Source organism: Scyliorhinus torazame, chromosome 27, assembly GCF_047496885.1.
Source record: "Scyliorhinus torazame isolate Kashiwa2021f chromosome 27, sScyTor2.1, whole genome shotgun sequence".
NCBI classification, from domain to species: domain Eukaryota; kingdom Metazoa; phylum Chordata; class Chondrichthyes; order Carcharhiniformes; family Scyliorhinidae; genus Scyliorhinus; species Scyliorhinus torazame.
Genome location: NC_092733.1, coordinates 30,422,590 through 30,438,036, shown reverse-complemented (window position 1 = coordinate 30,438,036; position 15,447 = coordinate 30,422,590). Strand labels below are relative to the sequence as shown.

Genomic DNA, 15,447 nt, shown 5'->3' with positions numbered 1-15,447 from the left:
CAGAGCATACATCAAGGAAGCAGCTTATGCTACATGAAGAAGCATAACACAACAGTAGCTTGGCCTTTCAGAGGGGCAGCCAAGAGTCAACCACATTGCTGTGGGTCTGGAGTCACACGTAGGCCAGACCAGATTTCCTTCCCTATCGTCAACTAGAATTAAGTGAACTAGATTTTTTTTTTAAAACATCCAGTTGTTTCACAACCACCACTGGCTTTAAATTCCACATTTATTTAATTAAATTAATCCCAATTCCCCAGCTGTCACAGTAGGATTTGAACTCCAGGCATCAAAATCATTAGTGCAGTAATATAACAAACCTGAGCTAGCATCAATATATCAAATACCGGAGGGTGGTTTTATAGACTATGATATTACCATTTATTTACAACTTATGCACATGCTTAGAACACAGGATTCAATGAGGAATGTACACACATATGGTCTTTATTTACTCCACAGAAAGTCCAGCTAAGTATTAAAGTGCTAAAATAGTTTTCAGTGCCTCCAAAAGATGCACTTTCATTGACTTAGTTCCTTTGATGTAGCAAGCCTCTCAGGAGATCTCTGCAATATCTCAAGCACAAGCGCCATTTTGGTGTCTTAAACCCAGGGATTGTGTAGATTTGTGTACAATTGACAATAATAATAATAATCTTTAGTGTCACAAGTAGGCTTACATTAACGCTGCAATGAAGTTACTGTGAAAATCCCCTAGTCGCCCCACTCCGGCACCTGTTCGGGTACACGGGGAGAATTCAGAATGTCCAATTCACCCAACAAGCACATCTTTCGGGACTTGTGGGAGGAAACCTGAGCACCCGGAGGAAAACCCACGCAGACACGGGGGGGGGGGGGGGGGGGGGGGGAACGCGCAGACTCCGCACAGGCAGTGACCCAAGCCGGGAATCGAACCTGGGATTCCGGCGCTGTGAAGCAGCAGTGCCAACCACTGTGCTAACGTACCGATATTGGATGGTCACCTGAAACGCAACCATATCCATCCCAGAACTCCAGACTATGGTAACACAATGGGCGGAATCTGGCGACGCCGCGCCGCAATTTTACGGCCGCGACGGGGCTGTGACCTTCCGCCCAAAGAAACCGAAGGTCGCTGTGGAGTGTTAAATGAGCATTGTACATTGTTGCCACCCTTGAACCAGGCTGACTTGTGTCTGCCCCACAGGCAGCCCTCGGACATCTGGCACAACTGCTTCCTGAGAACTGTGTCATAACTCGAAACGGCGAGAGGTCGGAGACGATTTTACCAATAAGGTGCATTGTTAAAAATTGTTCTGTGAGCACGTGTTAATATCCAGCGCTTCAGGTTTCTTTGTGCAGCTGCTTGGCGGTCCCAGGTGGTGGTAAGCATCGTGTCTGAAGCTATTTGTCAACTAAGGATTAAACCACCAGGATACGTGAGGAGGTGAGCCTAGCAACTGCTCGCGGTGCAGGCATAGTTCCTGTGCTCTTGGTGTAAGTGTCTAACTAAACTAGGCTCAGAAAACGAAGACCGATAGCACTGCCTCTTCCACTCCACTGCTCCCTGTCCGTCTATCATCCTGTCCATCTGTCCCCTTACTGTGAGGCCGCACTTTTACCCGAAAATCAGAGCGAGGTTTCTCCCCTTCCAAAGGCCCGTTTGGGGTCAACGCCCCCCAAAATATGAAGGATGGTCCTTAACGTCGAAATTGGGCGCTATTACGCCGCCACAGGATGCAAATTTATTGACGTCCTAAGTGCCATTCGGCGATGGCTGCCTGCATTTACAGCCGGCTCCAGTTATGTAACCAACGTTGTACAAATGCACACATTATCCCTGTGAACTCAACTCTGCCAGTAACCAAATGTCGAGGCCGTGATCTGTTAAATGTCAGAGACGTTACTTCAAAACAGCGCCCCCCCCCCCCCCCCACTCCCGCATCCATTGCCCAAAACCATAAATCTGCGTTCCCCAGACCTTGCACCAAACCGTTAAATTAAATTTATAAATTAAACAAATGCAACAAGCCAAACTCCTAATTTTTCATCATAACTATCCAATGACTACCTCTGCCCATCATGGCCTCACTGTGTGGGGTCAGACAGGGATGGGGAGCTGACTTTACCTCCACAAGATTCAAGTCATGGAGTCACAAGTGCACAGAAGGAGGCCATTTGGCCCATCGAGTCCATGTTATCTCTCTGCAAAGCGATCCAGGCAGTCCCTCTCCCTGCTTTAACCCCCGCAGCCCTCCAAGAGTTCAAGTGTTCATCCGGCGGGATTCTCCGGCCTCCTAGCGGGAGGCGGCGCGCCGTTCGCTGGAGGCGGGATACCCAGCTCTCGCCGCTGTCAATGGGGATTCCCACTGAAGCCACCCCACGCCCCTGAGAAACCCGCAGAGGGGGTGGGGGTGCGCTGTCGGGCGGGACCGGAGTATCCGCCACAAAGCGAACGGCCAAAGAATTCCGCCCATCATCTCCACTTTCATCGCCCTCAGAGCCAATGAGGTCCCCTTTGTTACCATTCGTGGTGTAAAAGTGTTCTACCTCCCATCCCCCCTCGCCCACCCCCCCCCCCCATCCATTGCCCAAAACCATAAATCTGCGTTCCCCAGACCTTGCGCACCAAACCGTTAAATTAAATTTATAAATTAAACAAATGCAACAAGCCAAACTCCTAATTTTTCATCATAATATCCAATGACTACCTCTGTCCATCATGGCCTCACTGTGTGGGGTCAGACAGGGAAGGGGAGTTGAGGCCACAATCAGATCAACAATGATCTTTTCAAATAACAGAACAGGCCTGAGGCCTACTCCTGCTCCTGAATCGTGTGTTCTTATATTCTGTGAGAGACCTTTCCCAATGTTCCCTCAAAGTATGGTCCATAGTCATTCTGCCTTCATGTCTCAGCTTGTCCATTTCTTCTGTACCAGGATTATAGTTATCTAAACGATAATAAGAGTCCCCCACCATCAGTTGCTACGTGATGTCCTTCACATAACCAGGTCTGGCTCATCGGATTGAGCTGTGGTTTCACTGCCTGACTGGCTGTAGCCGGACCCCGCCGGACCATTCTGACCATCGCCCTGAGGAGCACTGCCCCGGTCCTCTTGCGACCACTGCCGTCGACTTGCGTCATCCACCTCGCTCGCCGTGGCTTCGGCCTGACCCTGGTGCTCCCCGAGTGGCCCGGCCACTGAATCTGGCTCTGGCAATTCCCCAGGACTTGTTGGGTGGGCGGCCTCGGCCTGGAATGTCCTTGGACTCTCGGCGTTGCCCAGTTGGGGTTCCTTGTCCCACAGACAACTCATACTTTCACTGTACAAGCTGTAGCGTGGCTGTGTGGACGTCTCCTTCATAGCTACGAAAGCAAGATAGAAAATGAGAGAGAGATGTTAGATAGATTTTATACGCACACTCTGTTCCTAGCCTACACATTGATGAAAGTTTGAGCAAAGTATTCTTAACAGGGCCAAGCACATAGATAGAATGAATGTACTCCTTTTCCTACTGAAGGATTCCTCTTAACCGAAAGTCAATATTCTCTTTTCAAATCTTGCCTTCATAGAATTCCTACAGTGTAGAAGGACGCCATTTGGCACCAACCCTCTGAAAGAGCAGCTAGGCCCACTCCCCCGCCCGATCCCCGTAACCCCACCTAACCATTGGACACTAAGGGCTATTTATCATGGCCAATCCACCTAACCTGCACATCTTTGGGCTGTGGGAGGAAACCGGAGCACCCGGAGGAAACCCACGCAGACATGCAGACTCCGCACGGACAGTCACCCGAGGCTGGAATCGAACCGGGTCTCGAGTGCTGTGGGACAGCAGAGCTAAGCACTGTGCCGCCGACCTTCTTTCTTTCTTTCTTCCCTACCCATGTATGCATGGGTAGCCATTGCTATCTGTCTGTTTGTCTCCGCTTTTTCTTTGCTCACTTTGCGTGAGGCAGTGGGCCCGTCTGAAAATTTCAAAATGGGAGTCCGGCGGATTTTTGCCCGGCAGGAAAAAACAGTCCCCACCAGTACCAGTGGAGATCTGTATTCAGGCGTCCAAGACAAATTCAACCAGTGCCCGTCATATCCAAGTATTACTGTTTGCGACACGGGTAAGGGAATGAAGGGCTAAGGAGCAAAGACAAGAGGATGGAGGTAAGATATAGACCTGCCCTGATCCAAGTGTGACGGGCTGAATGGCCTCCTCCTGTTGCTATGAAAGTCTTCGGGGGCTTCAGTTAATCCTCTCAGTTGCATGTTGTTTCTAAGATCCCAACTAATGGAGTTATGGAGCTTCCCAAAGGACTGGTCAACACAGGCCGGTCAAGATTAATCAGCCTCGTCAGCAGGGTTGACAACCCTCCAGGATTTGTCTGGGGGCTTCAGGAATCGGAGATCAATCTCCGAGACGCTGATGCAATATTGCAGAAAAATCATCAGGGCGTTAAAAACGATTGTGTGTGTGGGGGGGGGATTCTCCGCTTCCCAATGGCGATTTCGCAATCAGGGCACGCAGTGTTTTACGCAGGCTGCGCATGTTCCCCTCCAAAACGGTATCATCGCGGCACGCGACGGCCTCGGGACGTCACCCGAAGGCCCCCCCCGATGGGCCGAGTTCCCGACCGCGCGGTTGATGCGTGGTCTGAGCGGTCGGGAGCCCGGCGTGGCGTCTGCGGACTGGTCCAGCGCCGCCAACAGTCGGGCGGGAGCCGTGCTGCTGGCCGGGAGGGAGCTTCGGCAAGGACCTGGGGGACTGGTGGGGAGGGGGGGGGGGGAGCTGGCGGGGGAGTGTCCAGGGCGACACTATCTGACAGGTCAGGTCCGCGAACGGCTGGCACCATTTGAACAGCGCGACCGCTGCAGGTCATCGCCGCGAGCTTACGCGGCCACGGACCCGGCAATTCTCCGGCCGTTTATTTCGTGGAGGCCGGGCATTTTACGTGGCGCGTCTGCTGGACCCTCACCAGCCGGAGGATCGGCGATGGGGCCCCGCCGATTTTTCCCACGTGAAACGCCACGGATCGTCCGGACATCGCCTCAAAATCGGCGACTCCCGCCGTGGGCCTTTGTTCTCATTTTCTTTGAATATTTCTCTTTACACAATATAAAAATATTAAAAATGGGGAGGTGGGGGGGGGGGGGGGAGACAGACAAACATCATCCAAAGGTGAAATGAGTCTTTTTGCTTTCCAGTTGGTGTTGGAAGGCAGCGCGTCACGAGGATGGACGTGTTGGCCAATTGATTATGGAGTGCAGGGGAGTCGTGATGAAACCTCCAGAAATACATCTAATCGCAGTTGGCAACTGTACTAGTTACCCCGATCAGGTGAGGAGACTGACATCAGGTCTAGGCCTGGATCGGAAAAATATTGGGCGGGATTCTCCCCGACCCCCCGCCGGGTCGGAGAATCGCCGGGGGACGGCGTGAATCCCGCCTCCGCCGGCTGTTGAATTCTCCGGCCTGCGATGGGCCGAGTGGCCGCCCGTTTTTGTCCGGTCCCGTCCCCCGTATGTTACGACAGGTACTTACCGGCGGGATCTGGCTCCGGGGGGGTGCCCCCATGGTGGCCTGGCCCGCGATCGGAGTCCACCAACCCGGGGGCGGGCCTGTGCCATGGGGGCCCTCTATTCCTCCGCGATGGCCGGCGCGGAGTTGAACCCCCCCTGCGCATGCGCTGGGATGACGCCTGCACACGCTGGCGCTCCCGCGCATGCGCCAACTTGCGGCGGCCGGCGGAGGCCCTTCGGAGCCGGTTGGCGTGGCGCCAAGCCCCTTCCATGCTGGCCGGCGGGGCACAAACCACTCCAGCGACGGCCTAGCCCCTGAAGGTGCGGAGGATTCCGCACCTTTTGGGGCTGCCCGATGCCGGAGTGGGTTCACGCCTCTCCTTCCCGCCGGAGTTACCCACCCCGCCGGTTTCCGAAGAATCCCGCCCATTTTCTCTGCCTATGTGAGCACGTTCCTGTCTTGGTTCCTTCAATGGTCTGACTCTACTCATTAATCCGTGCAGCCCTTGCTCCATCCCTCCCCACCCCAGACACAGCAGGGAACCAGGAGATTCATTCAATGATAAACATATTTTTATAATCATTCACATCACTTGTTCCATCGCAACCAAATCGGCTCAAAGGAAGTTCTGCTTAGCTCTGCCATCCCCACTCTGACCTCTGACACAAACAGCGTACCTTTGTTAATTTCCTCTGACACAATGTGCAGCGCGAGCTCATTGTAGGTCCTTTCGGCCTGTATCACTCCCTCACCATCATCATCATCAGCGCTCAGGTACGCTTCATACGTGGGCAGCTCCTGGAAGGCAGTTTGCACAGCTTGACTCAATCTCCTGGAACATGTCCCTACTCCCCCTTCCCCCGCTATATAGACGTACCATATATGTTTTCCACCATAAAGAATCCACTTAGCATTCATGGTCACACAGTCTTTTACTGAGGTTGGGTGCAGAGGTCAATTAGAGGGAAAGTGCACCTTGAGGTCACTTGGAGAGTAATTGCGTCTCCATAGTTTGGCAGCTAGATGTAAATCCCTGGCTGCTCCACAAGGGAATTACTGGGCGCAATTCTCCCATCGGGAGACTAAGTTCCGACGCCGGAGTGAAAACCGGAGTGTTTCACTCCGGCGTCAGAGCGCGCTCCCAGCCCCCTATTCTCCCGCCCCCGGGGGGCTAGGAGTGGCGTTGCGTCATTTATGCGCGCCGGGCCTTGGCGCCGCGTAAAAGCGGGGCCGCGTAAACGATGCGGCAGGCGCCGCGTAAATGACGTCAACCGCGCATGTGCGGTTCTCCCCGAGGCCGCCCCGCAAGAAGATGTCGGATGGATATTGCGGGGCGGCGGTGGAAAGGCGGTCCTCCTTCAGAGAGGCTGGCCCGCCGATCGGTGGGCACCGATCGGTGGGCAGACCCTTTTGAGGCCCCCCCCCCCCCCCACCGGTGCAGAAACCCTCCTCCCCCGCCCACAGGCCGCCCCCCCCCCCAACGTTCCCGCCGGCAGCGACCAGGTGTGGACGGCGCCGGCGGGAACCCGTCGCATTGGGCAGGCCGCTCGGCCCATGCGGGCCGGAGAATCGGCGCTCGCCCGTTGCAAACGGTGAGCGGCGATTCTCCCAGCGGCCAGCCGTGATTCCCGCCGCGCCGGTTGGGGGGGGGCGGGGGAATCGCGTGCGGGCAGCGGGACACGCGCGGCGCCCCGGCGATTCTCCCACCTGGCGAGGGGGGGGGGGGGGAGAATTCCGCCCACTGTCTTTCCTCCCATTTTGATCACTCCAAATGAAGATTCCAAGATGAAAGAGAAAATGCTGGAAAATCTCAGCAAGTCTGGCAGCATCTGTAGGGAGAGAAAAGAGCTAACGTTTCGAGTCCAGGTGACCCTTTGTCAAAGCTGTACAAAGAGTCAGCGGACTCGAAAGGTCAGCTCTTTTCTCTCCCTACAGATGCTGCCAGACTTGCTGAGATTTTCCAGCATTTTCTCTTTCGTTTCGGGTTCCAGCGCCCGCAGTAATTTGCGTTTATGAAGGTTCCAAGATGGTGTCCGAGCGCGTTGACTCTGCAGGTTCGCCCACAGACCCTCTCCTACATCTCTTATAATTGTACTAACCTTTTAAAACTTAATTTTGACACTATCGCTCACTTTTCTCTTTCATGTTCCCTTGCAAGTCTGAAGATCTTCACCCGGTGCCTGTGTCTGTGTATTTACATTGTGTATTTATGTATGTCCTATGTTTTTCATGTGTGGAATGGTCTGTCTGAACTGGACGCAGAACAGTACTTTTCGCTCGGTACATGTGACAATAAATCAAATCAATAAATATATATACCTTTGAAATGTGACATCAAGGCAGATGTGGAGACAATCCTGAAATCTTTGCCTGGTAAAAATATTAAATCTATCTACACCTTCCTTTCCCTAAAACCTCGCTCTCTGTTGTCCCATTTTTTGTCGATATTTTCCATTATTAATCCTTCAGTCCATATTTATAATGAAAACGCTGATGTAAATGTAATGTTGTCACTACACATTTCCACCAGTGTTGGTACTTTGGCACCTCAATTTTACATTTATTTTAAGCGATTTATGTTTGAGGGGTAAATATTATCCGGGGCTCTGCTCCTAATAATAATATTATAATATATCTTTATTGTCATAAGTTGGCTTACATTAACACTGCAATGAAGTTCCTGTGAAAAGCCCCTAGTCGCCACATTCCGGCGCCTGTTCGGTACACCGAGGGAGAATTCAGAATGTCCAATTCACGTCTTTCTGGACTTGTGGGAGGAAACCGGAGCACCCGGAGGAAACCCACACAGACACGGGGAGAACGTGCAGATTCCGCACAGACACTGACCCAAGCCAGGAATCGAACCCGGGACCCTGGCGCTGTGAAGCAACAGGGCTAACCACTGTGCTACCGTGTCGCCTATGCCTTCGAACAGTGCCAAGTCTCTAGAGTAGAAGTTAAAGCCATGACTTTCTCACTCAGAGAGGCAAGGCTGATGTACACCAACTGAACTGAACTATTCAAATGCAAAAAATCGTATCGTTGCAGAGTTCTTTCCTGCTGGCGATGAAGATTATGGAGCATTTGCGTAGGCACGCAGCATGGGTGGTGATCATGTTTCCGGTGCACAGACCTGTCACAAACTCACCGCTTTGCAGAAAGGCTCCAATGTTTTCAGGACATATGGGAGGAATATTTCCAGGAGAGAATCACGAACAAACTGTCTCACAGCCGCAGTGCTGTCAGAGTCAAGTTTCTACAGAGGAAGAGACAACAAACCAGTCACTTCGAATGTCAACAATGATTATTGTGCAACGAGATAGGATTAATGAATGACCTCATTATGAAGGTTGATTGTGACCTCCACAATCCTGCCGACTCCTGATAATGCCCACACAAACCCCATAACGCTCCTGTTAACCCGCCTGAAGAAGGCCTTAGGGATCAGGATGGGGAGGCATTGGAACAGGAACAAAAACCTCGGGACCACCGTCATTTTAACTGACTGCACCCTACCCGCCAGGGAGAGTGGCAGCACGTCCCACCTTTTAAACTCCTCCTCCATCTGCTCCACCAGCCTTGTGAAGTTAAGCCTATGCAGGGCCCCCCAGCCCCTAGCCACCTGGACCCCCAGGTACCTGAAACTCCTCTCCGCCCTTTTTAGCGGGAGCTCACCAATCCCCCTCTCCTGGTCCCCGGGGTGCACTACGAACAACTCGCTCTTCCCCATATTAAGTTTGTACCCGGAGAAATCTCCAAACTCCCTAAGGATCCTCATCACCTCTGGCATTCCCCCCACCGGGTCCGTCACATATAGCAGCAAACCATCCGCATAGAGCGACACCCGATGCACCTCCCCACCCCGCACCAGCCCCCTCCAGTTCCTCGACTCCCTCAACGCCATGGCCAGGGGTTCAATCGCCAGCGCAAAGAGCAGGGGGGACAGGGGACACGTCCCCCGGTGTAGCCGGAAATACTCTGACCTCCTTCTGTTCGTGGCCACACTCGCCACCGGGGCCTCATACAACAGCCTCACCCACCTGACGAACCCCTCCCCGAACCAAAACCTTTTCAACACCTCCCACAGGTACCCCCATTCCACCCTATCAAAGGCCTTCTCCGCATCCATCGCCGCCACTATCTCCGCCTCCCCTTCCACCGCCGGCATCATTATAACATTCAAGAGCCTCCGTACATTGGTATTCAACTGCCTCCCTTTCACGAACCCCGTCTGATCCTCATGTATGACTTGCAGCACACAGTCCCCATGGCCAAAATTTTTGCCAGCAACTTTGCATCTACATTTAGGGGTGAGGTCGGCCTGTATGACCCACACTGTAGGGGATCCTTGTCCCGCTTCTGGATCAGGGAAATCAGCGCTCTAGACATCTTTGGGGGCAGAGCCCCCCCTTCCCTTGCCTCGGTGAAGGTCCTTACCAACAGCGGGCCCAGCAGGTCCGCATACTTCTTATAAAATTCAACCGGGAACCCATCCGGCCCCGGTGCCTTCCCCGCCTGCATGTTCCCTATCCCTTTGACCAACTCCTCCAACCCAACCGGCGCCCCCAACCCCACCACCTGCCCCTCCTCCACCCTCGGAAACCCCAGCCGGTCCAGGAAGCGACCCATCCCTCCCTCTTCCAGTGGGGGCTCAGACTAGTACAGTTCCTCGTAGAAGTCCATGAACACCCCATTGATACCCACCACACTTCGCACCGTGTTCCCTCCTCCATCCCTAACTCCCCCGATCTCCCGAGCTGCCTCCCGCTTCCGAAGCTGGTGCGCCAGCATACGGCTCGCCTTTTCTCCGTATTCATATGCCGCCCCCTGCGCCTTCCTCCACTGCGCCTCCGCCTTCCTGGTGGTCAACAAATCAAACTCAGCCTGGAGGCTACGCCGCTCCCTAAGCAATCTCTCCTCCGGGGCCTCCGCGTACCTCCTGTCCACCCTCACCATCTCCCCCACTAACCTCCCCCTCTCTCTCCCTTCCCCCCTCTCCTTGTGTGCCCTAATGGAGATCAGCTCTCCTCTGACCACCGCCTTCAGCGCCTCCCAGGCCACCCCTACTTGCACCTCCCCATTGTCATTAGCCTCCAGGTACCTCTCTATACACCCCTGGACCCGCCCGCTCACCTCCTCGTCCGCCAACAACCCCACTTCTAGGCGCCACAGCGGGCACTGGTCCCTCTCCTCCCCCAGCTCGAGGTCCACCCAGTGCGGAGCATGATCAGAAATGGCTATCGCCGAGTACTCCGTATCCTCCACCCTCGGAATCAGCGCCCTGCTCATAACAAAGAAGTCAATCCGGGAATAGGCCTTGTGGACATGGGAGAAGAATGAGAATTCCCTGGCCCCTGGCCTTGCAAACCTCCATGGATCCACCCCTCCCATCTGGTCCATGAACCCCCTCAGCACCTTGGTCGCCGCCGGCCTAGACCTAGAGTGATCCAATGTCGGGTCCAGCACCGTGTTGAAACCCCCCCCCCCCCCCCATTATCAGGCCCCCTTGTCTCCAGGTCCGGAATCCGGCCCAGCATACGCCGCATGAACCCCGCATCGTCCCAATTCGGGGCGTATACATTGACCAACACCACCCGCTCCCCCTGCCACTTACCATCACATACCTACCGCCATTGTCTGCCACAATGCTTGACACCTCGAACGACACTCTCTTCTCCACCAAGATCGCCACCCCCCCGATTTTTTGCATCCAAACGCGAATGAAACACCTGCCCTACCCACCCCTTTCTCAACCTTACCTGATCCGCCACCCTCCGGTGCGTCCCCTGAAGCATGGCCACATCTGCCTTCAGCCCCTTCAGGTGCGCGAACACGCGGGCCCGCTTGACTGGCCCATTCAGTCCCCTTACATTCCAGGTTATCAGCCGGATCAGGGGGCTACCCGCCCCCCTCCCCCGCCGACTAGCCATATCCCTTCCTCGGACAGCCACGTGCCCGCGCCCCCCGCACGACCCGTTCCCCACAGCGGCAGACCCCCGCCCCGATCTCCTCTACCAACTCCAGCTCCCCCTTGGCCATTCCAACAGCAAACTGCCCCCCGCCCCCCCCAGCTAGGTCCCCCACTGGCAGCATTGCTGCCCCCATTGCACTTCCGTAAGTCAGCTGACTCCTGCTGACCCCGGCCACTACCGCCGCTCCATTGACCCCCCCCCCCCCCCCCCCCACCCCCCCAGTGTGGAACTTCCCCTCCCCCCCCCTTGTCCACCAGCAGGCTCTCATCCATTCCACTCCCAGCGCGGGAGAAAACCCAGCTCCGGCCCCGCCCCTTCAACGCTAAGCGCGGTAAAAAGCCCGCGCTTTCCACTCGGCCGGACCCGCCTCGCCCGGCGCAGCCCCCTTTCCAGGCCCGGTCCCACTACCCCCAACTCGGCCCCCCCCCAACTCAGCGCCCCCCCCCCCCGCGGGGCCCCATCTCCCCTACCGACCATCAACCCCCCAAGCAGTTTACCTACCCGCCCCCCACGAGCCCACTCGGTGGACCTAATCAAAACAATGCCCAATCAACCCCCGAAAAACAAAGAGCCCCCCCCTCGAAACACAACACAACAATCCCCAACCATCCCTCCACCAGTTTTCCGGCCTGAACAAAGGCCCACGCCTCCTCCGGGGACTCAAAGTAACGTGTTGATCCTTATGGGTGACCCACAGACGCGCCGGCTGCAGCATGCCGAACTTCACCCCCCTCCTGTGCAGCACCGCCTTCGCCCGGTTGTACCCGGACCTCTTCTTCGCCACCTCCGCACTCCAATCCTGGTAGATCCGAACCTCCGCGTTCTCCCACCTGCTGCTCCGCTCCTTCTTGGCTCCTTAACACACACTCTCGATCAGCAAACCGCGGCGGCTCGCTGGGCTTGGGCCTCCTCGCCAGCACTCGGTGGGCCCCCTCCAGCTCCAAGGGCCCCTGAAAGGCCCCCGCTCCCATCAGCGAATTCAGCATGGTGACCGCGTAGGCCCCCACGTCAGAGCCCTCCGGGAGACCCAGGATCCGCAGGTTCTTCCGCCTCGACCGGTTCTCCATCTCCTCGAACCTCGCCTGCCATTTCTTGTGGAGCGCCGCGTGCGCCTCCACCTTCACCGCCAGGCCCAGGATCTCGTCCTCGTTCTCCGAGACCTTCTGCCGGACCGCCCGGATCGCCGCCCCTTGGGCCGTCTGGGTCTCCAGCAGCTTATCGATTGAAGCCTTCATCGGCTCCAGCAGCTCTGCTTTCAGTTCCTTAAAACAGCGCTGGAGAAGCTCCTGCTGCTCTTGCGCCCACTGCCTCCACGCTGCCTGGTCTCCGCCCACCGCCATCTTGGTCCTCCTCCCTCCACCTTTCTTTGCTTCAATGCCCCTTTTTTTAATCGCCCCACTCCTGGTCCAATCCATACTCTGGCGGGGGAATGTCGCTGTCCCCTTCCCACACCGGGAAACGCCGAACAAGCGCCGTTGCGGGCCCTAAAAAGAGCCCAAAAGTCAACTTTTAGCGGGAGCTGCCGAACGTGAGACTTAGCTCCGCATAGCCACAACCGGAAGTGAGAATTTCTTTCTCTCAGACAGTCAAGAGTCTCTGGAACTTTCTTCCTCAAAAGGCGGAGCTAGATAGATTTGTGATGAGCAAGGGAGTGGAATAATATTGGGGTTAAAATCACATTGGTCATGTTCTTAGTGAATGGAGGAGCAGGCTTGAGGGGCCGAGTGGCCTCCGCCTGTTCCTAATACAGAATTGGAACCCAAGCAGATGGTGAAGTATGGAACTATGTAACAATTTATTTTCTCAATAGCTGGTTTATTTACAGGGTACAGCTTTACAAATGTCTGCCTCGTACCTACCAACCCACATTATCTCAGCAGTCTCTCTTTATATGTACTCTAAGTACTGAGGTGAACAATGTCCTTTATCTCTGCATCTGAACAATATAATGAACATATCATTAACAAGTCAGTGCAACAAGAACAACACTGGGGATCCCCAGGTCACACTGCCTTAATCACAAAAAAGAACCCGCCAGCGATTACAGCTCCTGTCTTCGGTCACACTGCCTCTATGATAGCTACACAACACAGGGAGACTCACTCACACTCAAGCCGAGTGTGACACACCCTCGCACCTTCCGCCTACCCCGCTCATACATACCTTCAGTACTCGGACTCGGGTGTTGTCGAGGAGTTGGTTTATTTCAGCGGAGAGCCCGCCGGCCGGCTGTGCAGAAAGCAGCAGGTGTTGAAAGGTGTAAACTGCGTCTTGCAGTAACTGCAAACAGAAGACGAGAGGAGAGGATGTGTGAAACGGGCTGCGTACTCTGTGAGAGTCGTGCGATGGGACAGTTTTGAAGTTCATTCACTGGATGTGAGCTTCGCTGGTTAGACGGACCAATCAATGCACACGCAACATCACAGCCAATCACAAGCGAGAGCAGACACACTATAAAACAGGGAACACGACACTTCACGCTCATTCCAGCAGGAGACAGCTCGGGGCACAGAGCTCACAGCAAGCCACTCAGACATTCACCATGTGCTGAGTGCCTCTCTAAGATAGTGTTAGGGCTGGGTCCACAGGTTAGAGGGTAATGAACGAACCACAGTAACCAGTTTACAGATGTCTATATTGTTAGTAATAAAACTGAGTTGTACCTTAACACGACACAGTCCATGTGGTGTAGGTACACCCACAGTGCTGTTAGGGAGGGAGTTCCAAGGATTTTCACCCAGTGACAGCGAAGGAACAACTGATATATTTCCAAGTTGGGGAGGTGAGTGACTTGGAGGGGAACCTCCAGGTGGTGGGGTTCCCGTGTGTATCTGCTCTTGCCCATCTCGGTAGAGGTCGCAGGTTCTGTCGACGGAGCCTTCAAATGGAAGTTACAGCTCGCAACCAGCCAAAAGATAGAACCAAAATCGGCATGGCACTTTAAGCAACGTTCAATGAGGAACCCTCTTTATACATAGTCTTAAGCATTTAACTGAACAATGTCCTGTAGTTGACCTCTCTTATACTGCCAGACTCAGAATTGGATGGCCAATCCTCTCTGTGTACTCAGCTGTGTAACATTTCAGTTTGAATTCACATAGCTGAATCGATTGTGTTATAGAATGATACAGCACAGAGTGAAGGCATTCAACCCATTGTCTCTGTTCCGCCTCTTTGAACAAGAACATACAGTGCAGCAGGAGGCCATTCGACCCATCGAGTCTGCACCGACCCACTTAAGCCCTCACTTCCACCCTATCCCCGTAACCCGATAACCCCTCCTAACCTTTTTGGTCACTAAGGGCAATTTAGCATGGTCAATCCACCTAACCTGCACATCTTTGGACTGTGGGAGGAAACCGGAGCACCCGGAGGAAACCCAGGCACACACGGGGAGAACGTGCAGACTCCGCACAGACAGTGACCCAGCGGGGAATCGAACCTGGGACCCTGGTGCTGTGAAGCCACAGTGCTAACCACTGTGCTACCGTGCTGCCCAAAAGCTATCCAGCCCTCTCCCTATAGACCTGCAATGCCCCCCCTTTAAGTACCTATCCCCTCCTCTCTGAAAAGTTACTATTGAATCTGTTTCCATCATCTTTCCAGGCAGCGGATTCCACATCAGGGTGAACGGGGGCGTGAAAAAGCTCCTGGCCTCGTTTCTAGCTCTACATCCGAATTAGGAGCAAGAGGAGACCATTCGGCCCCTCGAGGCTGCTCCGCCGCTCAGTACGATCGCTGGCCGATCTGATTGTACCCACAACCCCTCATTTCTGCCCCCCCCCCCCATAACCTTTCACCCCCTCCTTAATCAAGACTCTCTCTCTCTCTCTGTCTCAAAGACTCTGCTTCCAATGCTTCTAGAGAGGGTTTCTCTCGACCCACTGGGAGAGAAAATTTTACTTCATCTCCGTCTTGAATGGGCGACTGCCTTTTTTAAAAAACAGTGACCCCCTAGTTCTAGATTCTCCCACAAGAGGG

General features: G+C 54.5%; 1 protein-coding gene across 1 annotated transcript in view; it reads right to left on the bottom strand.

Annotated features, from left to right (window-relative positions):
- Nucleotides 1-357: 357 nt before the first annotated feature.
- LOC140403329 (protein Niban 1-like) overlaps nucleotides 358-15,447 on the bottom strand; it is a 144,557-nt gene continuing 129,467 nt past the window's right edge. The window contains exons 11-14 of the mRNA XM_072491201.1: nucleotides 13,630-13,746; nucleotides 8,643-8,750; nucleotides 6,172-6,292; nucleotides 358-3,347 (exon numbers count right to left, since the gene is read on the bottom strand). Coding sequence (XP_072347302.1) covers nucleotides 2,980-3,347; nucleotides 6,172-6,292; nucleotides 8,643-8,750; nucleotides 13,630-13,746 — 714 coding nt within the window. The 3' untranslated portion in view covers nucleotides 358-2,979. The remainder of the gene's footprint in view (nucleotides 3,348-6,171; nucleotides 6,293-8,642; nucleotides 8,751-13,629; nucleotides 13,747-15,447) is intronic.